The sequence below is a fragment of the Solanum stenotomum genome, chromosome 10, assembly GCF_019186545.1.
Source record: "Solanum stenotomum isolate F172 chromosome 10, ASM1918654v1, whole genome shotgun sequence".
Lineage (NCBI taxonomy): Eukaryota > Viridiplantae > Streptophyta > Magnoliopsida > Solanales > Solanaceae > Solanum > Solanum stenotomum.
In genome coordinates, this window is record NC_064291.1 from 43374157 (window position 1) to 43399500 (window position 25344).

The 25344-nt window shown below is 37.4% G+C and overlaps 1 protein-coding gene across 2 annotated transcripts in view; it reads left to right on the forward strand.

The window, feature by feature from the left end:
- Window positions 1–25344, forward strand: part of LOC125843251 (uncharacterized) — a 78167-nt gene that overhangs the window by 41398 nt on the left and 11425 nt on the right. For both annotated transcript variants that reach the window (XM_049522461.1, XM_049522462.1), the window contains 16 exons: window positions 2524–2677; window positions 2979–3346; window positions 3714–4177; window positions 4282–4626; window positions 10266–10484; window positions 17309–17399; window positions 17536–17613; window positions 17757–18047; window positions 18181–18378; window positions 18457–18933; window positions 19296–19457; window positions 19539–19868; window positions 19950–20032; window positions 20135–20239; window positions 22380–22608; window positions 24318–24683. In XM_049522461.1, the coding sequence (XP_049378418.1) occupies window positions 2524–2677; window positions 2979–3346; window positions 3714–4177; window positions 4282–4626; window positions 10266–10484; window positions 17309–17399; window positions 17536–17613; window positions 17757–18047; window positions 18181–18378; window positions 18457–18933; window positions 19296–19457; window positions 19539–19868; window positions 19950–20032; window positions 20135–20239; window positions 22380–22608; window positions 24318–24683 (3960 nt within the window). The remainder of the gene's footprint in view (window positions 1–2523; window positions 2678–2978; window positions 3347–3713; window positions 4178–4281; window positions 4627–10265; window positions 10485–17308; window positions 17400–17535; window positions 17614–17756; window positions 18048–18180; window positions 18379–18456; window positions 18934–19295; window positions 19458–19538; window positions 19869–19949; window positions 20033–20134; window positions 20240–22379; window positions 22609–24317; window positions 24684–25344) is intronic.

A 25344-nucleotide genomic window follows, 5' to 3' on the forward strand; every position in this document is an offset into this window, starting at 1 on the left:
CATAACGCTATCGCTGATTTCTGTAAGCATAGAGTTCCATAACCAAGACATCACCATTGCATCATGTTCATCCCATGCATCAAACATGGGGTCTTCTTTAGATGGTCTTGTAGCAAGAAGGTGTCGTATTTTCCCTTTACCCTTTAAAAAGGTACGAACCAGTTGAGCCCATTTAAGGTAATTTTTTCCATTCAACCGATAAGAGGCTTGAATGTTTTGCAGATCACCAGATGAAACTGTAGAGTTATTCTCTACAGTTGCAGAAACAGTTCCAGAGGCTGGAATAGTTGCAGCAGTTACATTTTCTGGCATGGTTCTTGAATGGTTTCAATCTTTGGGCAGATAAAGATTAAAAAAAAGAATATTTCAAGACGAGATGAATAGACTAGTAAGGAATAAGCTTAAAGCTCTGATACCATGTGGAATAATTTTGAGGGTGTGCCCACCACCCTGAGGGATGTAAGTTTCCAATTCATCATCCCTTGGATGATGAATTTTTTGTGAATACAAAGTTACCCTTTTCTAAAAAAAATAATAATTTTATTCATATCTTTCTATGTCATATACAAGGCTTTATGTACATGAGAGATTGTGAAACAAAATCACCTAGATCCCATGAAATCGAGGATTCTATAAAATCATGCATTTTACTAAAAAGAAGAAAAAAATATTCTAGATTACAACAATTATCTTTAAGATCTTAAGGGATCAAATCTTGATATGGAGAATATCCGCTAGCAGCCAACACACAACAATCATGAACAATATCAGCACAACAAGTCGTACATGATTCAACACACCTTTCAAGTAACCCGAACCACCAAGGATTTCTAAAACATCATCCATAGTGTTTAACATGCAAACTTGGTTTATACGAGAACTATCCCAGCATTTAAGCACAAACCCGACCACTCATGGACCAACCTGTGACAAATATAACACAATAAACAAACTCGATTCTCTCATAGGAATCACACATAAACTACTGTTAGTGTACTGACATGGTACTCGGGCCAACCAGTGTTAGTATTCATATCAGGGGTGGTGTCCGAGCCAACCATTAGTACTATAACAAGTGTGGTATCCGAACCAACTGCTAGTTTTCCTGTACCAACATGGTACTCGAGCCAACCAACAATCACAAACAACATCCACAATCACAATCATAATGAACAACAAAACTTGAAACCACAAGTAAAATAAACAGGTTTATTGCATGAGATTATCAACATGATTTCATTTCACATTTATCCCTTAGTTTTTCTAACATGTATTGTATAAATGATACTATAAAGCAGTATACATGATTCGGAAAACACACTACTATCACCTATATATCAATAGCCCAATACTGAACCCCATTATGCGTACACATTCGCTCCTAGGGATATACCTCCCTAGTCCCATAAATAAATACTCTTCCCGTTCATTTAGTTCCCCTTGATTACCACAAGTCCTAGAATATGGCTATAACCAACAATTTCATGACACTTACCTTACAATTACCACCAAACCACCTCAATAAGTAAATTCCAGGTTAACAATCAAGAACTAAAAAACCACCCCTAGTCATTATCTTTTCCCGCCTTATAACAACAATAAACAACAATCTTTAGCCATCCAGACTCTGTGCCCGAAGACTTATACATGAAATATCCCATTCATTTACAAGAGTATTATGAAATAGAATATAGGTCTAACTATTTAGTTAACAAAATTTAGCCTACCTTGACTGCTTTTTTGAAAGTTTAGCTTGTTCTTGGCCTAAAATAATAGTATAATACAAAATCAATCACAAATGACCTAAATATTTTTGGATTTCCAAATCTCAAACCCTAGGCCAACCTCGTGATTTTTCCACCTATTCCAGGACTTTCCCACTAATAATACACCTAGAACTACAAATTTCATGGTTATGCTGTGAATTATGGTAAATAAATCAGGAATAACCATTCTCAAGAATAGACCAAGGTGTTACACTCTATAATCCTCATAAACTTAGATTTTTCTCACCTTTGGATGAATTCAAACCCTTCCCTAGGGCCATAATTACATTCGCTAAGATCTAGGAATTGAACTACAAAAGTAGGAAATTTGATTGCTCACCTTTACGAAGATTCCTGATGAAAAAGTGATGAAATATGCCCTAGATCGCCCTTTCTCTTCTCCAAAATGTTCTTGGGTGGTTTGAGGATTTTTCTACTTTTACTACGGCCCAATCGTCCCCCCACCATCCCGCTATAGCAGACTGGCCCGACCTTCCTTTTGGCCAATTTTTTTCACAATTAATTCACCTGTAACGACCGGACGAGTCGTTACATTAGTAGAATAGATAACTGGTTTATTTTGTCCTTTTTGGGTTTTTTAAAAGTTGAATTGAAGGAGATATTGCAAAGAAAGGAGAAAATAGATAAATATAAATACTCGTCACTAGATGGTTCTATGTCACCTTTTCTATTCCCATCTTTTTATTGATATGTAGATTACCAAGTTGATTAATGGAACAACTGTCAACAATTTCAGGATAAGCCTTCAGCTCTTCAAGACATTTTAACTGGAGAAATGATCCTTTTATCCTCAAAGGATCTTCAGCGCCAAGGACATAAGGAGCGTGCACTAGCTATGCTGCATCAAATGATTGAAGATGCTCATATGGGGAAGAGACAGTTTCTTAGCGGTTTGTTTTTGCTTCTTGATCCTCTCTTTTTACATCTATTGTTTGTAGTTGTAAGTTTTGCAGGTTGGGGAATTAAAATAAAATGGTGATGCTATCTTAGTGTTTCTCTCCCTTCATTTTCTTCATCTCCTCAGTGTGCCTTTCTGTGTCTGTCTCTCCCTCTTTATCTTTTATATTTTTGACTTAACTATACGTATATCTTATTCTTGAATGTTTAGCTAGATTCTTATGGATTTCTCTGTGTGTGTATTTTTTCTCTCAAGTCAAACATATAAATTTTTGGTGCTCTGGAAAATTTTAGGTAAGCTCCACAATGTGGCAAGAGCTTTATCTGATGAAGAAACAGAGAGGGAACAGGTTAAGGAGGAGGGCTCACGTTCTGACAGAAAAGGATTGTTACTGTACAGCAAAAAGGGGGTTCTTGGGCTTGGGTTGAAAACCTTCAAGCAGCCGCTGACAACTTCAGCAGCTGGTGACAGTAATATACCTTCTGGTAGCTATGATGTCAAGGAAACTGGAAAAAGATTATTTGGGCCATTCAGCTCCAGAATGACCACGTTTCTCTCTCAATTTGTCCTCTACCTTGCTGCTATTGGTGACATTGTTGATGGGGCTGATACCACTCATGACTTCAACTACTTCTCACTTGTGTATGAATGGCCTAAAGACGTAAGATTTCTTTTGCGACTTTTCTTACTATTTTGCAGGGTGGTACTATGCGAACTGGAAAAATCTACTTGGAGTCTAATAAGGAACAAGTTTTGTTATAAAAACCTTGGCTTTGAATTTTGTTAGGTTTACACATGCTTTAGAGGTAATGTTTGGGGAATTTAACTTAGCAAGACCCCTCCCCTTGCAATAAAGATAGAGATAGAGAGAGAGGACAAAGTTGAAAACAAAGGAAGCAACATGCTTGCTTTTAAATATTTCATCTGAACTTTCTGGCTCTCCCAAAATGTTTGGAAAAAGGTGAAATTGTTCTTATTTTTATTTGGTCTTAACTTGCTCAATTTTGAGTTCATCACTTTGCTTGCAGCTTTTAACTCGTCTAGTGTTTGAGCAAGGAAGTACTGATGCAGCTGAAAAGGCAGCAGAGATTATGAATGCTGATTTTGTCCATGAAGTGGTTTCTGCTTGTGTTCCTCCAGTTTATCCTCCAAGATATGGTCATGGTTGGGCTTGCATCCCGGTGATTCCTACATACACTGAGAACTACTCTGAAAATAGAGTAATATCCCCTTCATGTAGAGAGGCCAAGCCTGGGTCTTTCACTCCTTCCTCTGGGGATGCTGAATTACCTCTCTATCCTCTCCAATTGGATATAGTGAAGCATCTCATCAAGTTATCCCCAGTTAGAGCTGTATTAGCATGCGTCTTTGGAAGTTCTATACTTTATCGTGGCAGGGAGACTACTGTATCTAGATCTCTGAAAAGTTGCTTTCTACAAACTCCTGATGCTGATAGGTTATTCTTTGAGTTTGCTCTTGACCAATCTGAGAGGTTAGTTCACACTAAATGGAGTTTGTAATTGATCACCTATATATGTGATACATGTGGTTCTCTTATTTTTTGTGTCCGGTTCTTTTCATGATTTTTCTGAGCAGGTTCCCTACCTTGAATCGCTGGATACAGATGCAGACCAATCTTCATCGAATCTCAGAATTTGCGATAATGGCTGATCACACGAGGAATGATGGTAAAGATGATGTACCTGAATGTAAAACTGCTATGAAGCGATTTCGTGATCATGACAGTGATGCTGAATCTGAAGTTGATGAACTTGCTGGTAGCAGTAATATATCAACGAATCCCCAGGAGATTAAGAATGAAACGAGAGGATCTTCTGATCTTTGGCATGATTCCTTAAAATCCGAAAATTCTGATCGTACAACAGTTTTTCTTTCCTTTGATTGTGAGAATGAAGGCCCATATGAGAAAGCTGTGGAACGGTACTCCATCTCCTTTCTTTGAGTTTTGACCGTTTCTGTTCACATAAAGTTGGTCTTGCTTGTGTCAGCCACAATATTTTCACTGATCTAACCTGTTTCTCTTGTGATATCGCTTGCACTTGACAAGAATCATGAAGACGTTATTATACTTATCTTGTTGGTGCAGCTGAATTTTGGTCTCAGTCCCAATGAGCCAGCATAAGAGTGGTTGAACTATAGGGTTTGGGTGCAGGTCTGAGAAACAATGATCATTTGCAGCAGATACTGTAAAAACTGATATAGGAAATTAAAATATGAATTCCTAATATCTTCTGGGCTAAGGAGCAGAAAGATGCTCTTCTGTTAGTCGAGGAAAAAATAGATTCAGGTATATGCCTCCTGTAGGCTTTTTGTTTTTCTTTATTGGATAAAACAAATAATTTCATTAATATGGGAAAAGTTTCAGAGGGATTTTTTCCGGGTCACTTCAAGCGGGGAGAGGAAATTTCTCTTGGTAAATTGGGAGAATGTCACAATACCAAGTGCGGGTTGGACTTGTTTAAAGATTTAAAGGTGTTTAACAAGTCACTACTCTGCAAGTTAGATCTTGAATTGGCTTGCGACCACGTAAACGAGAAGTTCCTGGATTTCAGTATGCTGCAGATGGGTTTTGGGGTGGGGGTGGAGGGGATGGAGGAAGTGGGTCAATTTTTGCATCTCTTCAGTGAGATACTCGGTCTTGGTGAATGGAAATCCGTGCAGCTTCTTTGGTAGCTCGAGGGGTTGCGACAAGGGAATCCGTTATCACCACTGCTTTTCATCTTGGTGATGTCACTGATGAATGCTATGAGCAGGATGATGGAGCTATTATGACCAGAATTATTAAGGGCTTTAAGGCCGCGGTTGATGAGTTGGTACCATTTCAGTTTCTTTCTTTTGTTTGCAAATGATACGTTGGTTTTTTGTGATGCAGAGGGGATCTAGTTGGATTACCTGTGACAAGTCTTAACTTGGTTTAGGTGGTCTCAGGCCTTAAAATTAACCTTAAAAAATGTGAGATCATACCTATTGGAGTAGATAACATTGACACGCTCGCTCAAGTCTAACATTGCAGGGTAGGGGCTGTCCCTACTACCTACCTTGGATTACCATTAGGATCTTCAAATAAGGATCTCAATGTTTGAAATCCAGTCCTTCAGAGGGTTAAAGAGGATCCTAGCAGAATAGATATTTATCCAAAGGAGGGAAGACAATATTCCTACTTATTGCATGTCCATGTTTCTTGCTCTGACCGTTATGGTGGGAAAACTGGAAAGGCAGAAATTTCTTATGTGACTCCGCGGATAGGGAAAGAAGTTTCACTTGGTTAGGCGGGAGATTGTGACATCTCCGAAACAAGTGAGTTTCAAAGATTGATGCGCTTACTTCATAGGTAAGTTAGTCCGGTGGATAATCCCGATGTTTGGTGGTGGGGTTTGGGAAACAATGGAGTGTTCTTGGTGAAGTCTTTTTATGAGAAACTTCTGGTGGAGGAGATTGATCTCCCATGTAATGCAATAGGGGTTCCAAGTGTGCTGGGGAAGATGTGCTTTTTCACGTGGCTAGCCACTAGAAGGGTTATTTTGACAGTAGAAAATTTTAGAAAGAGAGGTTGTCTGTGTCAGTTGGTGTAACATGTGCAAGGAGAAGGGCAAGGACGTGGACCATGTTCTTGTACATCACAGGATTACCATGAGACTATGGTGGGATTTAAGTGGTTTCGCACTCCTTGCGCAATGCCATTGTGAGAAATATAGGAAAAAAATATTATTGAATTGTTGTTGTGTCTACATTATTACATTGATACCCTAGTTATAGACAGTAGAATACAATCCTTTACCAAGTAGGATACTATTTACTATTCCTATTTCTATTTCTATTCTAAATAGGATTGAATAAACCTATTCTTATTCTAATAGGATTGTATAAACATATTCCTATTCTAATAGGATTATATAAACCTATTCATGTTCTAACACTCCCCATCAAGCTAGTGCATACAATTCATGTACCTAGCTTGTTACAAATGTAATTAATACGAGGACCGATGAGGGGCTTGGTGAAATAANTTACCATGAGACTATGGTGGGATTTAAGTGGTTTCGCACTCCTTGCGCAATGCCATTGTGAGAAATATAGGAAAAAAATATTATTGAATTGTTGTTGTGTCTACATTATTACATTGATACCCTAGTTATAGACAGTAGAATACAATCCTTTACCAAGTAGGATACTATTTACTATTCCTATTTCTATTTCTATTCTAAATAGGATTGAATAAACCTATTCTTATTCTAATAGGATTGTATAAACATATTCCTATTCTAATAGGATTATATAAACCTATTCATGTTCTAACACTCCCCATCAAGCTAGTGCATACAATTCATGTACCTAGCTTGTTACAAATGTAATTAATACGAGGACCGATGAGGGGCTTGGTGAAATAACTACAAGTTGATCAGTCGACTTCACAAAATTGACATTCAATCTCAATGTGCTTGTCTTCTCATTAAATACCGGATTTGACACATAATGTTAGTCAATCTCAATGTGCTTAATTTTCTCATGAAATACTGAATTTGATGCATAATATCGATAAAACACAGAGTGATAAAATTACAGTGTTGAACTTCCCAAACCGAACTTGCAAAGATTGTTTCAGACCATACAGTGGCTTACATTATCGACATACAAGGCTACTAAACTCCCCTTGAGCAACCAAGTGCTCAAAATCTAGTATAAAGTGTATGGATCGTGTTGGAATCATAGATGAGTATATATTAAACAAGAAAGTCACCGAAAAATTGGCTGGAACATGCTCATACGCCGGAGGATTGACGGCACGACCCTATTGAAGAAGAGAAATAATATGGGTAGGGTCGGAATGATGGTACGACCCTACTGAAAAAGAGAAGTTATATGGATAGGGTCGGAATGATGGCACAACAACCCTACACAAATAGATTTGAGGAGACTAGAAAGACGAATGGAACTACGCAAATCAAATATGAGGAGTCACCGAAAAGACACACAGTGCTATGCAACTCAGATATGAGAAAGTAGTTCGAAAAAATTCACGGTACTACGCAAACTAAATATGAAAAGTAGTCCAGAGAGATGCACGATGCTAGCAAATCAGATATGCAAATAAAGAAAGTAGTCACCGGAAGGATGGCACAGTGCTACACAAATTAAATATGAAAAAGTAGTCACCGGAAAGATGACACGGTGCTACACAAATTAGATATAAGAAAGTAGTCACTGGAATGATGGCACAGTGCTACACAAATTAGATATAAGAAAATAATCACATGAAAGGTACACAGTGAGCCAACTTTTGCTTACATAATCATTGGCCAGACGGGCAGCATATATGGGTAATAGCCACCTGCCGATAGCGGAAGCTCTTTGATTTTCTACCAAAATCGTAGAGGCTCTGATACCATGTGAGAAATATAGGAAAAACTATTATTGAATTGTTGTTGTGTCTACATTATTACATTGAGACCCTATTTATAGATACGAGAATACAATCCTTTACCAAGTAGGATACTATTTACTATTCCTATTTCTATTTCTATTCATATTTCTATTCTAAATAGGATTGTATAAACCTATTCCTATTCTAATAGGATTGTATAAACCTATTTATGTTCTAACAGCCATGAACTGTGAAGATCTGATGTTCAGTTGGAAGAGAGTTAGAAAGAGGAGAAACCGAAGGGATTGGAACATGGTTCTTGCGTTAATGTGGGTAGTTTGGAGAGAGAAGAAATAAGAGAGGTTTTGAAGGAGTAAAATCAAGTTTCTCTCCGTTGAGGACTAGTCTCTGCTCCTTATTTTCTTTTGGTTAAACAGAACGTTTCTTGTTGTATAGATGATTGAGCGGTGTTTGTAGAGAATCATATTTTGTTGAATCTTTACCTATTGGTATACCCCATGTATATGGCCAGCTTGGCCATGCTTATAAGTGAGAATACCTTTACTTGACCCAAGATTATAAATTCGGGATATCCCAGTGCTGAACCAAACGACCTTTTGTTGGTGTAATCTCTTATCCTTTTTTTCCTGTTGGCAGACCCATGAGGTTCCTATTAGTATAGATATTAGATGTCATTCATAGAAAATTATATCTTTTTCTAAGGTTTTCTACCTTTTGGTATGCTCCAAGTATACATATGTGGTTTGCCCATTGTTAATAAAATCGTATTACTTGATAAAAATTGTGGGGGTAATCCCCTGTACAAGAAGTATGGAACCTATACATTTGATGAGTAGCTAAGTCATCCAACAATGTTTGAACACTCTCCTATTTCTCTCTTTCTATATTACTCACATAATAGTTAAAAGGGCAAAATATCTTATGTGCTTGAACTTGTCTTCCTTCTCTTATAAGCCCATGTATGCAGTGCCTCCTTCACAGTGCTCGGCATCAACCATTGTATTCAAAACAATTCATTACGACTACCCTCACAAACGTGCTGCTAACTGAGTTAAAAGAAAGTGATAAGGTTGATAATTGGGAATCAGTATGCGTTAATTTGGGGGAAGCAAATCATGGATACAACACTAACTGTTCATGAATTTTTTCTCTCCATTGCGAGAAAAGTGGAAGAAGGTATCCTGTGTAAAATGGATTTGGGTAAAATATATGACAATGGAAATTATTTTTTTCTTCTCAAGATGCTGAAACTAATGGGTTTTGGTTGTAAGTGGGTCGAATATGTTGTCTACTACCAGCGTATCAATACTCATTAGTTGGGCATCCAACACGTTTATTTTCCCACAGAAAGGGAATTGAGACAAGAAAGTAGGTCAAGTAGACAGAGAACCCAGTGAAGTAATCCACATCTTCTATGCGAACACTCATGTTGTGTGATTATGAAACAGTTCCTGTGTATGTGAAGATCAATATATACTAAGCTTTTGAAGTTGCTTAAGAGGTCTTCCCATGTAAATTCCATGAATGAGTATTACCTCTCGATGATCTTAAACTATTAGCTGGTATATTTTGTATGTATGCTGGGAAGTTGGTGAATGAGTTGGCAAGTTTTTTAGGATTCAAAAGTATGGAAGGGCATTATTGAAAGTCTGAAAGGAAATTAGCTCATTGGACCTGTATTTTCGTCTTCCTATAAACTGTATTTTCGTTGCATTAGCTCACCTACAAGAAGGCATACTATCTGGGAACTGCATCCTGTATAAGGTGTTCTGGTTCTCAAAATCTCTTTGTTTTGAATTGAGTTGATCTCTTTTGCAATTTTCTTTTTCATGTTTCTTATTATCTTGTTTTGTTTTGGTAACAAAATTTTTTAATTACCGGTAAAAGAAAACTGTACATGCTGAGAACTTGAAACTGTCACAAGTTCCAAGCAACTCACGAAACTAGCTAGCAACTACTTCCCAACAACATCAACTATAGAAATCTGTTCATCCTATTCTGCTGTCTTTTGTTTCACATTCCTTTCCTAAGGGCTTTTTTCACACTGCAGTTGCAATTCACGGTTATTGTTCTCTTTGTTGTTGAAAAAAATATCTAGTTCAAGTTTTTATGCTTCTTAACAGTGGTCACTTGGAATAGCATAGGCTCACCTTTGTCACATTATTTATGTCAACAGGTTGATTGATGAAGGAAAAATGATGGATGCTCTTGCAATTTCTGATCGTTTCTTGCAAAATGGAGCCTCAGATCAGTTGCTTCAGTTGCTAATTGAACGTGGAGAAGAAAATATATCTGGACAGTCTCAAGGTCATTCAGGCAACAATAATTGGAGCCACAGTTGGCAGTACTGTCTCCGTTTGAAAGATAAACAATTGGCAGCTAGACTTGCGCTCAAGTATGTCCATAAGTGTCTCTTTTTCTCTGTTGAGTTCTTTATTATGTGTATAATGGAAGTCATCTGGATGTGGTTACATGCATCACCTCCTCTTCCTTGCGAATCTACCTGCTGCCCCTGGGTACACACCACACTATCACTTGCTGAACTTTGAAATATACCAACAAAGAAAGTTATAGAGGCGAAGCAGAGGTGAGAAATGAGAGATTGAGAGTATAGTGGAGAAAAGGAAAATTAATTACCTCTTTTGACTCTCTATATCTAAGTTACAACCTTCCAACCTACAAAGTTTGGTGGATATTCTTGCACAAAGGACATGCTCTATTCCATGAATACTGGATGAAGAGCAACTTCCTTGGCATATTGGATGGAATGAGTTTTTAGATGATAATTCTAAGAAATGTTTGAGTAAAAAACAAAGAAGAAAAAAGAAATTATTTATGTTCGGTAAGAGTAGAATGCTCACAGGCACAATCCCCAAGGAACTTCTCTTTCCTAGTTCCTAGGAGGGAGAAAAAATCTCCTCCGGCAGTAACCTGCTGGAATCTTTCTTTTTCACCCTTCCTTCTTCTCTTCTCTCTCCGAGTCGTTTCATTTCAGGATAGCTTTTCTTTCTTTTTCTTTCATTCCAACAGTGATCATGGGGGGAGGGGTGGGGCGGGGCATGATTTCCTTCAACTGTTGATGTTTTAATAAAAATATGGGTCAGCAAAACGAATTGATTGAAATATCTCTCAATGGATTGAAATGACTTTCAATAGCTTTCCATAGATTTCAATGATTTTATTAAGAATTAAGGGGCTTCAAATAGCCAACATAAAATACAAAAGCTGCATAACTTGAAACTTAAACAACCTATAATATCTCAACAACATAAACAAACTAACTAAAATTCAAAATTCAAATTCATCTCAAACTAAATAACTTATTTTGCTAAAAGTTACTGCAGTAACTTAAAGCAAATTTAACATCAGTGCTTGATTCGAATTTTTGACATCATGAGATGACAACAAACACAACAGTCTGGTACAAATGGGTCTAGAGAAGTCGCGGACTGATGAAAAGGACAGAGATGAGCATCAAGGCTATGGAATGAATATGCTTCAACTTGAAGGAAGCCTCTAAAGATCAAAAATACTTAATCAGGAGATAGAAAATGTTGGAAAGAGATGCAGAGCACTTCGGCACCAGAACAAGAAATGAACACGGAAGATACATGAGCATTGTTATCTTAAATAAGGGGGAAGATCTATCCAGAGATAGCATTGGATGCTGGTTGGTGTGACATTGCTCGCAAAATTGAAGAGTTCACTAAATGCCCAAAGATACAGGACATGGCAGGCACATCCAGGTTAACTGACATCAACTACCCTTATGCAAAGGCAGTTAGAGACAATAAATGGCACTCAAAGAAAATTGGAGAAGCAGAGTTAGGAGGGATAAAGGGGGTAATAGAAATATCTGTAAAATCTGGAGACCAAGAGACAGGGCTGCTAAACAGATGTCTGGTAGGGGGCTTGGAAGATGAGAACGAGGAGAGACACACATTGAGTGAGATAAGGAGATAGTCCTCAACTTCTTGGAAAAACACCCATGGGGTCCATATCTATGAGATGGATAATAGCAGGTTTCTGTTTGAATTCTCTGATAGATTCATGGCGGACCAGGTCTTACAACATCAGTGGCACTGGCAGAAGAACAAATTCAATATCAAGTGGTGGAAACCTACAGTTGTGGTCGCACAAAGTTTTCTAGGAAATTGGAGAAGTTTGTGGGGGATGGCTGGCGATGAAGGAAGAAACAAAACTCGAGAAAGTCTAACTCGTGTGCACAACACGTGGTGGATTTTAATGAGAAAAGAGCCAAAGGTCAATACGCTTTGGGCTCAACAGGTAAAAAAACCCTTTGGGCCGGACCCAGCAACCCACTTCATTTACATAATTTAAATAGATTAAGGTCCATCTCCTCAACAAAAGAGGACTTCTACGAAGTCCTTCATAACACTCTTCAACAATTAATTTCTTCAGTCGATAAGCAGATAATGGAGAACATAGGATGAAGTAATGGAGACTAGAGTAGAAAGTGGTGGGTACCCTTCACAACTAACAAAGGGGTCGGAATCTCACAACAATCAATGGGGAGAGGTTAATAGGACTATAGAAGGGACTATACAGATATAGTAGTCCAAAATTTTGCAGAACCGATAGAAAACTGGGAGGTGGAGGATACCGAGCCTCTTTGCACTTCAACACAGCTAACCATACAAGGCAAAGAGAAGGATACTTCACTCTGGGTTCAACTAAACAAGGTGAAATTAGGGGAAATCTTGGGGGGGCAGACTTCCAGGGACACGAGGAGGAAGCTCTAGAACTACTGCTTCAGGTGGATAGTAACAGAGAGAATGGAAACTTATGTAATATGCAGGAAGACCAAAATCAAAGGTGCCTAGGAACTCAAAAGTTTGGTGGCCTTTGATGTTAAATTCAAAGGTTGGGGGAACAGGGAAAAGGGGAGAAACAACCACTGCGATTCTTGATGCAATTCAAATTAATTTCATGGAACGTGAGGCAATTGAATTGTAGAGATAAAAGGAGACTTGTTAAAAGTTTGGTTTTTGATTTGAATTCAGACATTTATTGCTTCCAAGAAACAAAGCTGGAGGAGGATTTGACAAAGTTAGTTGAACAAATTTAGGTAGTAGATGGATCAAATATGAGTACTTGGAGGCTAGTAGAACAACAGGGGATATATAGATGATGTGGGATAACAGAACATGGAAGGGACAAATACTTGAGATTGGATCATATACTCTAACTTGCAAGTTTGAAGCACAACTCCAAAGTTTCTCTTGCCTCGTTACTGGGGTGTATGCATCAAATTGCTACATTGAGAGAAGGCGTACAGGAAGAGATTGGTGCTGTCAGAGATATGTGCCAAGGATGAAGGAATTTTCTGACTTCAAATGGAGAATGAAACATTCACTTGGTACAAAGGTGATAACCATAAAATAACATCCAGGATAGACAGAATCTCGATTTCAGAAGAATGTGATGAAAGCTTCAACAACTTGAAACTAATCCCACCAGAGAGTATTTCATATCATGTACCAATAGCTCTACAAGGTGGAACTTGGAACAAAAACAACAGGTACTTCAAATTTGAAAATTGGTGGTTAGACACTGAGGGGTTGACTAATAGAGTTAGAGAAACAAACCTCTATCAGATGAAGATCCCCATAAGGGAAGGTGATGTGCTTCTGTAATATGAGAACCTACTCAAAAGAGAAGAAATTGCTTGGAGACAAAGATCAAGAACTCCATAGTTGAAAGAGGGGGCATGACCACTAAGTTTTTTCACAGAATTGCAAATGCTCAAAAAAGATACAATAACATTGATCAATTGGAGGTACAAGGTGAGATCACACAAGATATAAACAAAATTGAAAATGAGATATTTGACATTTATCCGATGCTTTACACAAAAACTCCTAAATAGAGGCTAGCTAGCAATTTCCCAAACTGTCCAATCATCTCAATAGAGGAGAAGAACGTTTATAAAGAAACTTTGTTAAAAAAGAAGAAGTGATAAGATGTCTCAAGCTATGTATAATGGATAAAACCTCATCACCTGATGGCTTACATTAATTGCTAGCAGATTGTAAAACATGACATAATGATGAAGGCTTTCTAGAATTTCCATGAGCAAGAAATGTTTGAAAGAAGCCTCAATGCTACTTTCATAACCCTCATTCCTGAGAAGAAAGATGCCACTGAGTTGAGGGATTTCAGACCCATAAGCCTGACAAACCGCATTTGTAGAATCTTCTCCAAAGTCCTAACAAAGAGGTTGAAAAGTGTGATGGAAAAGCTGGTTGATTCACAACAAATGACATTTAATAAAGGTACGCAATTATGGATGCAGTCCTAGTGGCAAATGAAATCATAAGGTTCAGATTGAAGCAGAAGAAAGCAGGAATACTATGCAAGCTTGACATTGAAAAAGTTTATGATCATGTTAGTTGAGGATATACTTGGAGTTTTGGAGAATATGGGATTTGAACTTAAGTGGATCTTGTGGATAAAATTCTTTATGTCATCAATTAAATTCTCTGTATTGATTGATGGTGCACCAACATGATTCTTTGGAGCATAAAGGGGCCTTAGGAAGGGGGATCCTCTATCCCCTTTCCTGTTTTTGTTAGTTATAATGGGACTTTAGAACATGCTCAAAACAACAAATACAAATAGCTGGTTGGGAGGTTTTGATGTGGCTAGAGATGGAAGGGAAAGTTTAGAGGTGACTCATCTGTAATATGCCGACACATACTCACCTTTTGTAGGGCATAGGAAGATCAACTCAAATATCTGAGTGTAATATTGGTCCTATATGAAGGAATTTCTGGGTTGCACATTAACCAGAGAAAAAGTTTTTACCCCATTCATGAAGTTACTAACATGGAGGCAGCGAATGCAATTCAAGGTGGAAGGGCACTCCCAACTACATATCTTGGGATGCCAATTCAAAATCCAAGGAAATCTGGAATAGTGTAATAGAAAAGTGTGAAAAGAAACTGGTTAGATGGAAGGGGCAATAATTGTCACTAGGAGGCAGAGTAACTCTAACTAACTTAGTCTTGGATGCTATGCCTACTTAAATGATGTCTTTATTCCCCATTCCATGAGTGATCACTGTCAGTTTAAACAGGATCAGAAGAAGTTCCTATGGCTGGAAAACAAGGACGGTAAATTTGGTCAAGTGGAAAGATGATATAAAGTAAAGACATGGGGGTTTGGATATTAAAAATTTGTAAATCACAGAAGGCCCTTCAAATGAAATGGTTATGGAAGCATGCTAATGACAAACAAATGTTGTGGGGGAAGTCATTGAAGCCAAGCATGAGGGAGAAATAGGTGGATGACAAGGGAATTATCCCCATATGATGTGAATCTTTGGAGATCTATAAGGGCTTTGTGGGATGACTTCAAGAGCAGCAATAAGGTTAATGTAAAGAACGGGGAAAAGACAAGCTTCTGGGGAGATCCGTGCCCTGAGATGTGTGTTCTAAGAAGTATCTATCCAAAGATTCACAACTTAATGCTATACAGCAAAGAATCATTGCAGAAATGTGGACACCTGAAGGGTGGAAATCAGGTTTAGAAGGTAAGTAAATGACTGAGAAATCATAAAAGTTTCAGAATTCGTTAACACTATTGGCCAGTTTAAAGGAACACAAGAAGGGGAAGATGAACTTTGGTGGCATGGCAGTCAACTGGCCTTGGAAAATTTGGAAGGTGAATATTACTTACAAGGTATCCTGTTTTATTTGGCTCATATCTAAGGAAGCAGTTCTTACACAAGACAATTTCATGGAAAGGCGGATAACTTTATGTCCCAAATGTGTTTTTTTGTGGAGAGCAGGCAGAAACTGTAAGACATTGGTTCCTTCACTGCAAGGCCACAAGTCAGCTTTGAAGGTTATTCCTAAACCTAAAGGCTTTTCCTGATCTATGCCAAGAAAGGTTACAAAGACTCTTCAAATCTGTAAAGAAGCTGAGATTCATGCAAAGAAAAGAAGTAGGTGGAGTGTTAAAGTGTATGACCATCTCATCTAAAAACTTAAGTTGTTAGAGAACACACTTTTATTAGTTAATGATATTCTCAACACGCTTTTTCATTGGTCAAGCACATGGAAATTCTTTGGGTGGCGGTGAGATTCGATCCCAGGACCTCTGCCTGCTCTGATACCATGATACCATGTTGAAGTGTGTGACCATCTCATCTAAAAACTTAAACCGTTACAGAGCACACTTTTATTAGTCAAAGATATTCTCAACATGGAGAATCATACTTGCCAGCGTATGATGGACAATTTGGAAGGAGAAGAATGCTAAAGTGTTTTGAGAATGTAGAGAATAGTATAGAACAGATCAAGTTAAATCGTATTTTCATTCTGTCTATTTGGTGTAATTTTCAGATTTGGTCTAATGATCCTGTATCTATTATTGATGTGGTAGATTCATTATAGACATAGGGTAACATGATTTGGATTTTCTTGTAAATGTTGCTCCAGTACAGCCCATGTATTGATCGGTCTCTATCAATATATACTAAGTTATCAGTTTCCAAAAAAAAAGAAAGAAAAAAAGAACAAGGATACATACTTTTATTTGTTTTGAACTTGTAATTATGACTTCAAGCACATCCTGTGTGCTTAAGATTTATAATATTGTTACCTTTCTTAGTATTGAAAAAGGCAAACCTTCTTCTCATTTGTCTAAGCCTTGGTGGCCAGAGTTACCTAATGTTTGTGCTGGTAGAAGATAGCAGATATCTGGTGAAATAGTGTTCGGCGTGCAAACTTACCCGGACACCACCGTCATAAAAAAGAAATAAATAGAAAAACAAACCTGAAATCAAGGACTACAAGAATTTATCAGAAAGTTACCCTGCTCTGGAATCTAGAGCGTAGCCACCTTCTTTCTCCAAGTCCCTAAGTTTTCCAACTTAACAAATATTTCTCTATTTCCTTTGCTTCTCTAAAGTGAGATACCCTTGCTTTGATAAATAACTGTAGCATAGTCAATTGTTTTTATGTGTTTGGGTGGAGAGCAAATTCACCTTGTATTTGTGTGGGGTTCGTCTCAGACCTCTAATAATATTTAAAAAATCAATAGGGGGCCTTAGTGCCAGCCTCCTTTCTCCAAGACCTTTTGTTCCATTGATTAATTAATTAATTTATTTTAACTTAGACTATTGCACAGATTGGGTGTTACTCTGGAAGTTTGATATTTAGAAAGCTCAGCTCTATCTTTTTGGGTCTCCAGATATTTGCATAGATGGGAACTAGATGCTGCTTTGGATGTTCTCACTATGTGCAGCTGCCACTTGCTCAAAAATGATCCTATTAAAGATGAGGTATGTGAGTTCCATGGTTTTTTAAGCTCACACTTATTGCTATTGCTAGGCATTGGTTTTTTTGTGCTTTTTATATATATGTACTTGGCATGCTAACTTTATATCTTTTCTCTTAATGCATTGATGGTACAACTAGGTTGTTCAGATGAGACAAGCTCTCCTGAGGTACAGCCATATATTAAGTGCAGATAACCGCTTCCACAGCTGGCTAGAGGTTATTAGCTCCTTCCTTCTTTTTTATGGTTGGGTTTAGGGTAATTCTAAGATCACAATCACGTTTGTGTTTCTAGAGTTCTCCTTTTACTTTCCCAGTGTTTGATTTCACCTTTGCATCTCATGTGGGACTTTGAATTTTAGGTGGAGTCTAAGTGTAAAGAAGATCCCGAAGGTCTTGCCCTTAGATTAGCTGAGAAGGGAGCTGTTTCTGCTGCTTTAAAAGTTGCTGAAAGTGAAGGGCTATCTATTGAACTGCGCAGAGAGCTGCAGGGGCGTCAACTTGTGAAGCTTCTCACTGCAGATCCTTTAAACGGTGGAGGCCCTGCAGAAGCTTCACGTTTTCTTTCTTCTTTACGTGATACTGCAGATGCTTTACCTGTTGCAATGAGTGCAATGCAGCTTTTGCCCAACCTTCGATCAAAGCAGCTTCTCGTAATGACATTTCTTCCTAAAACATTCTTTATTCGAGTTGCTCTGGAATTGATTGCTATCAGAATTTTAAAATTCTCCTTCCAATTTACCAATTCCTTTAGTGTATTTTTTATTTTATTTTTATTCTCTGAAGGTTCACTTTTTCCTCAAAAGAAGAGATAATAATTTATCCGAGTTGGAAGTTTCTAGGCTCAACTCTTGGGCATTAGGATTACGTGTTCTGGCTGCTTTGCCGTTACCGTTGCAGCAAAAATGCTCTCCGCTACACGAGCACCCTCATTTGATTCTAGAGGTTTTGCTGATGAGAAAACAACTTCAATCTGCTTCTCTGGTAATAAGTTTTAAGCTTAGAGAATGTTAGTTTTTTCTTGTCATTTTCTTTGATGTGGTCTTGTTTTTTTCCTTGCAGATACTTAAGGAATTCCCCTCCTTGAGAGACAACAATATGATTCTAATATATGCTGCCAAAGCTATTGCTGTCAGCATTAGTTCTCCTTCCAGGGACCCGAGGATTTCAATTTCAACTCCAAGAGCAAGACAGAAGGCAAAATTGGGAACACCCACAAGGTCATCATTCACTAGTAGCCTTAGTAATTTTCAAAAAGAAGCCCGCAGAGCATTTTCTTGGGTCCAAACTGGAGATAAAGGTACAGCCAAGGATAGGAAGAGAAAGAGCTCTGGAGTAATGCAATCAGAGAGGGTGGCTTGGGAGCCAACTACTTCCATTCAGGAAGACCGTGTCACATTATTTTCTGCAGATGGGCAAGAACGGCTGCCTGCTGTTGCAATTGCTGAGATGTGGATGCTCACAGGTGACCCAAAGAAAGATGAAGCTGTCCGTTCTTCTCATCGGTATGAAAGTACCCCGGATATAACTCTTTTCAAGGTATGCATTTTTTTTCTTTCTGATCAATATGTTTTTGCTGGACCATACCTGGCGCTAGCTTTGAGGTGGTTCGTTTGTCTCTGTTAACTGAAGATGAATATGTTTTTGCTGGACCATAACGGATGGATGTGAAGTTGGGATTGAGGATAGTTTGACATACAGGACTTGGATACTTTTATGATATCACTCCTCTTTATTTTAGAAAATGTGGCACTAATTTTCCGTGTCATGAAAGCAGAATTCACTCCTTGAATTGCACTTGTTCCTGTTTATTCTTAATTGTGTTCTGCACTCTATAACACACCAATTCAACTGCTTCGTTTTGTTTTAAAGTTCTTAATTATTTATACTTTGGAATTTAGGCCCTGCTTTCAATGTGTTCGGATGAGAGTGCATCTGCCAAAGGTGCTTTGGACTTGTGTATAGGCCAGATGAAAAGTGTATTAAGCTCCCAAAAGATACCTGAGAATGCAACTATGGAAACTATTGGCCGAGCATATCATGCCACAGAAACTTTTGTTCAGGTATCTACTTTGCTCTCAGTGTAGACTAAATCAAATTACTGATGAAATTGTGCAGTAATATGTTGAGCTTTGATCTTGTAGGGCCTGTTTTTTGCTAAATCCCTTCTTAGAAAGATTTCTGGAAGCACTGACTTGTCTAGTAATTTGGAAAGAAGTCGGGATGCAGATGATGCATCTTCTGATGCTGGCAGCTCTAGTGTGGGTAGTCAATTGACAGATGAGCTGTCTGAAGTACTGGGACAAGCTGAGATGTGGCTAGTACGTGCTGAATTGCTGCAAAGTCTTTTGGGTTTCGGAGTAGCTGCCTCACTTGATGATATCGCTGATAAAGAGTCATCTGAGCATCTTCGGAATAGATTAATTCTAGACGAGAAATACAGCATGGCTGTTTACACTTGCAAGAAGTGTAAGGTAGTATAAGAAAGACATTCTATGTGCATGATTGTCCTCTTTGCACCATAAAGTAGTTCTAATTGGCAAACTTACTCTCAGATTGATGTTTTCCCTGTGTGGAAAGCATGGGGGCATGCTCTGATTAGGATGGAGCGCTACACGCAAGCTCGTGTTAAATTTAAGTACGTAAAAATAATATTATTTCCTATTCTTTGTCAACCTCGAATAAAAACCTATTTTTGATTTCTTATCTCGTACTTTTTTAACCTTTTGACAATGTTTAGGCAAGCACTACAATTATACAAGGGTGATGCTGCAACTGTTATAATGGAGATTATTGGCACCATTGAAGGAGGTCCACCAGTGGATGTTTCATCTGTTCGGTCCATGTAAGATAGTAACAAGTTTTGTACTGTATATGTTGATGATTTAGTACAAGGAACACATGAGACACCATATCTGCAAATGCTGGTTCTGATCTTTCCTATATGCATGCAGTTAGATCTATTCTTTTTCTTAGGTTGTTTTAAAGCCAATCAGCAACAGTTAGGAGGCTACTGCTATATTTGCAAGATGGCACTGTTAAATAGCATCCTAGAGTTATTTTGCAAGGGTTTCTAAAGGGATTTTGTATTTTATAATGCACTGAGCTACTCCATACATTGCATTAACGTTTGGGGTTGGAGTCTCTGATTCTTTCACGTTGTATTTGATCTCTAACTATGGTAGGACAATTTCACAATCTTTTCCCTCTAGGCTCCACTCTCAAAACAATCAGTTGAGCTGCTTTGTGCCTTGCTCTAAGTTCAGCCCATCGAGCGATTAAATCTGTTCTAGAACCACCAAGTTTGTCGGGTCTTTCATTCTGCTCAAAGCTCATTCACTGGCTTTTCAAGCATGCTCTCTATGCTCCAGTCACACATTTCAGCCCATTATGAGCCACTGTAGTCTTCTCACTCGAAAAAAATAGAGAAAGAAGTCTTCAGACTTCAGTCCACATGTATGCCATTGAATCAGGTTTCACGTGCGGGGGGGTGTTAGAACTTGTGCAATGCGGATTGTCAATGGCTCTAGGGATTTATCTTGTCTTGAGCTATTTTATTCCTACCAATCATCTAAAGGATTCTGGTTGGATGATCATACTCTTTGAGAACTACACTCTACATAGATAATATTTAAACCCAACATCAAATTTAGTTTTGGTGTGATTTTTTATTCAATGATATGAATAGTAAGAAATAGGAGAAGACGAAGAACATAGATCGTGGCTCCACTAGCACTTATGTGGATCGTGTGGAGAGGAAGAAATAGGAGTGCTTTTGAAAGCCTAGAGATGAATTTGTACCATTAAGGAGTAGCCTCTTATCTCTTATTTTCTATTGGTGCACCCATGAAGTTCCTCTTAGCTTATAAGATAGTGTGAAATTCGTAGAAAACCATATCTTTTGTAGGTTTTACTTTTTGGTATACTACTTGTATATCGGTGTTTTATGCCCAAACATCAATACTGTTTATTACTTTTATCAATGACATTTTAGGTATGTCTTCTGTTTTTGGGCTATATTTTTACAAGGAAAATCAGTTGCTGACACAATGGAGCCAACCGTTTTACATTTTGTTTTCCCTTTTCTTTTGTATTTTTTCTTTTTTCTGCTGGGGAAGAGGTATGGTGATAGGTCTTGTTTCTATTTAACTTGGCGATCATAGAATTCAACCTAGAAATTCTAACTTCTTCCCCTCTGCAATTTTAAAGCACTTCCTTCTTGTCTGTTATAATTTACCCAATTTTAATCTCTGCTATGTTCCAACTGGTGGTTTCATACTAGTTCTGATTGTTAACCATTTCATGGTTGAATAATATCTGGTTTTCATCCTGTTAGGGCAGTGTACTGACTGGTTTCTGGCATAGTACAGTAGATTTTGTAGACCATAGATTGGAGAACAGATTTTAAGTGATTTGGAGATGACCATCTTGTCCCTTGTTTAAATATTTTGTTTTGAATTGCAAACTTCCCTCACCTCTCTTTTGAAAAACACTATCCTTTGTAGCGTAACTTAGTCAATAAGAAGATCCCTTTACAGACAGAAAGGAATATAAGATGCTTTGATGGTGTATCAACTCCAAATCATTTTTTCAAGGCTAGATGTCTCTTGTATTTATATAGTTGGTTCAATGTAACCCCTGTGGATTCCCCTGATATATTTTTGCATTTTATTAGCTCCCTGGTTTTTAAAATAGCCGCCTCTGTTTAAGGAGCTAAGTGCTAACTTCTTTGTTTGTGAGCTCAATTGCAATATCCTTATACTATCTTTTTGCATCGTCTTGATGCAAACAATGAAACTTTACTTCATCAAAAAAAAAAAATTAAAAAAAATTTAGTCAATAACTTTAAGTTCTTGTCTTTTGTCACTCTTTGCTCTGAGTGAGATACACACAAAATGCATTATTCAGCTCATTTCTCTATTGGGATGTTTACCTTCACTATTAAGGTTATATTCTTGTCTTGATTTTCCTGGCAACAATGCAAGGTATGAGCATCTGGCTCGAAGTGCACCAGCCATTTTAGATGATTCTCTTTCTGCTGATTCCTATCTCAATGTGTTATTCCTACCATCCAAATTTGCACGGGGAGAGAGACTCAAGTTTTTTTTAGAAGCTTTCAATGACAATTTTTCCAACAGTACATACTTTGAAGAAGAACCTAAGAGCAACTTGGACAGTGTTAGATATGCTGAATGCATCAGTTATTTTCAAGATGTAAGTTTTAAATTTTACCTACGACAAGCACACTTTGGGATAACCCTATTTGTTTTTATTCAAGATCCTTTACTCAATTTATATCTCGATAAGCATAAAGAAGCATCTGTGTCTATTTGTTATATTGGAGTATTACTTGTAGCAATTTGATCATTTGTTATTCCCTTCAATATCTTACATGCATTTGCACTATATATACTTAATTACCCAATGACTGCATGGTTTCTTAGTTTGTCAATTATGAATGCTAGGTTCTTATTTTTATATCTTATGTTATTTTCATACAAGCCTTCTTTATCATTTAATTCAAGAAGTTTGGAGCCTTTTCAGTTATCGTGGGTTGACTTTCCTGGTGTTTGAGAGAGAATAGCGTCAAAGAATATTATACTCCCTCCGTTTCACAAAGAAAGATCTAGTTTGACTTGGCACGGAGTTTAAGAAAATAAAGAAGACTTTTGAATTTTGTGGTCCTAAATTAAAGTTATGTCAAATGTACAAAATTGCTCTTTAATTTTGTGGCCTTAAACATGCGTGGAAAGCTGAAATTAAAAAATTACCAAAAAAAGAAAGGGGTCATTCTTTTTGAAACAGACTAAAAAGGAAAGGAGGTCATTCTTTTTGAAACGGAGGGAGTATTTAGTTTGGAAATGGAGCATGGAAATAGCAGTTAGTAGTGAAGAAAAGTAAAGAAAGTTGTTCAGAATAGATGTCACGTTAATTTTGAAATCATATAAAGCTAGTACAGTTTCTTTCCCTTCTAAAAATAAATAAATATTATTTTTGGTATACATGCACTAGACTCACTCTAGGTATGCTTTAATATTTCTTTATCATGCTCTCCTTTTCTGATTTGCTACACCTTCTACTACTAATGTCTCTTAGCTTCTCTTGATTTGCTTCTTTTTCCTTGTTTTTGGTCTAAGATGACTCTTTCTTGTTAGGATGTTTGACTCCTCTTCTCGTTCTCTCTTCTACTTCTCTGCTACCCATATTCTTTTCCAATTAATGATTTTTCCTTCTCCTTCTTTTTCGATTTTTGACTTATAAATTTGGATGGAAAATGAAAATCAATCATTGCAATTGAGGATATTATCATCATAGTTAATAAAGCAATTGAATATGAATTTGAATGCTGCAAATTAATTCGTTATCATGGCTGATAAATTGAAAATTAAAGTTCAATTATGCAATTGATGTTGTCTTTCTGTGAACTTGTTGAAACTCTTTTTTGGTGATGTTTAATATTGGGATTAGTATTTTTTATAGTAGTTTTGTTAAGTCCATTTTGATGTTATAAGTACTAAATTTATAGTTATTTGGTACCAATTGGGAAAAACCATAGTTAGTTATAGAATTGTTTCATGTTCTTCAAACTTGCTAAAAGTTGTATTGCATAATAAAAATGTGGGCTCTTGCTAATATAGGAAGCATCTCTTATATATTGAAGGGGGGGGGGGGGGGATATTGTCTTTGGAAATTGAATGAGTTATTTCCTTCATCTAGGATGTGAGCACACCCTAAACGTTAAATGCTTTATGTTTAGTTCTTCCTCACCCCACCACCTCATTTATTTTTTTCTCTTCATCTCTTAATATTGGTCTTCAGCTTATTGATATTGCAATTCTTCACTTGTTCCATGTAAGAGCAGTGAGGCATGCTCACTACTTGATGTCTGCGTTACCACTGATGTATTACACTTTAAAATGCAGTATGCTCGCCAACATCTGTTTGATTTCATGTTTCGACATGGCCATTACAAGGATGCTTGCTTGTTATTTTTCCCTCCCAATTCTGTTCCTCCACCTCCTCAACCATCTTCATTGGGCGTTGTCACTTCGTCTTCTTCCCCTCAACGTCAAGATCCTTTGGCTACAGATTATGGGACCCTTGATCTATTGTGTGAATTGTGCATTGCTTATGGGGCCATGTCTGTTTTGGAGGAAGTATTGTCAGGAAGAACTTCAAATATAACATCACTAGATCCATCAGTGAACAAACATACAACTGCAGCACTTTCTCGCATCTGTACTTATTGTGAAACTCACAAGCATTTCAATTATTTATACAAGTTTCAGGTATTCCACAATCTTTTCCTTTGAACTTTTTCTTTAAAATGTGAAGCAACGGTGACCCGGCATCTAATCTGATGTTAAATTTCTTTACATGTACCTTTGGCATTATAGACCTTTAATCGATGGAGATGGCAAAAATTATAAGGCTAGTGAAATCTATCCATTTCATCAGATACACTATGAAATTTTGACTAAGAGAGGACTGCCTCTCTGCTCTGACTTATTACTTACAGTTTTAAAGGAATGCTTCAGCTCTTAATCCAAAAAAAAAAAAGAGAAGTCCAAATTCTTCAATTTCATGTTTAGGTTCCAGTATAGCTAGTTTCTTAGTTTGGGTTCCTCGGTAAACCTCAAGAAGCTCAACGCTTCCTTTTTTAACAAGCTTCACTCCAGAATTCTCTGAATGATTTTTTCAGTTCTAATCAGTGTTATCAAAAGAGAAAAGCGCAAAAAACTCCAAGGTCTCTTGGGCCTTCAAGCGCAAATAAAGTGTGGGATTTAATGAAAAATGGTGCAAATGGAGAAAAAATACAGATATATATATGTTTAGTCCAAGGCTAATAATTATAAGTACGAGCAACAAATATATGGACAATGAAATTGAAAAAATAAAAATAATGGTAAAGTGAAACATTAATTGTTTAGTGAAGCCTCTTCAGGCAAT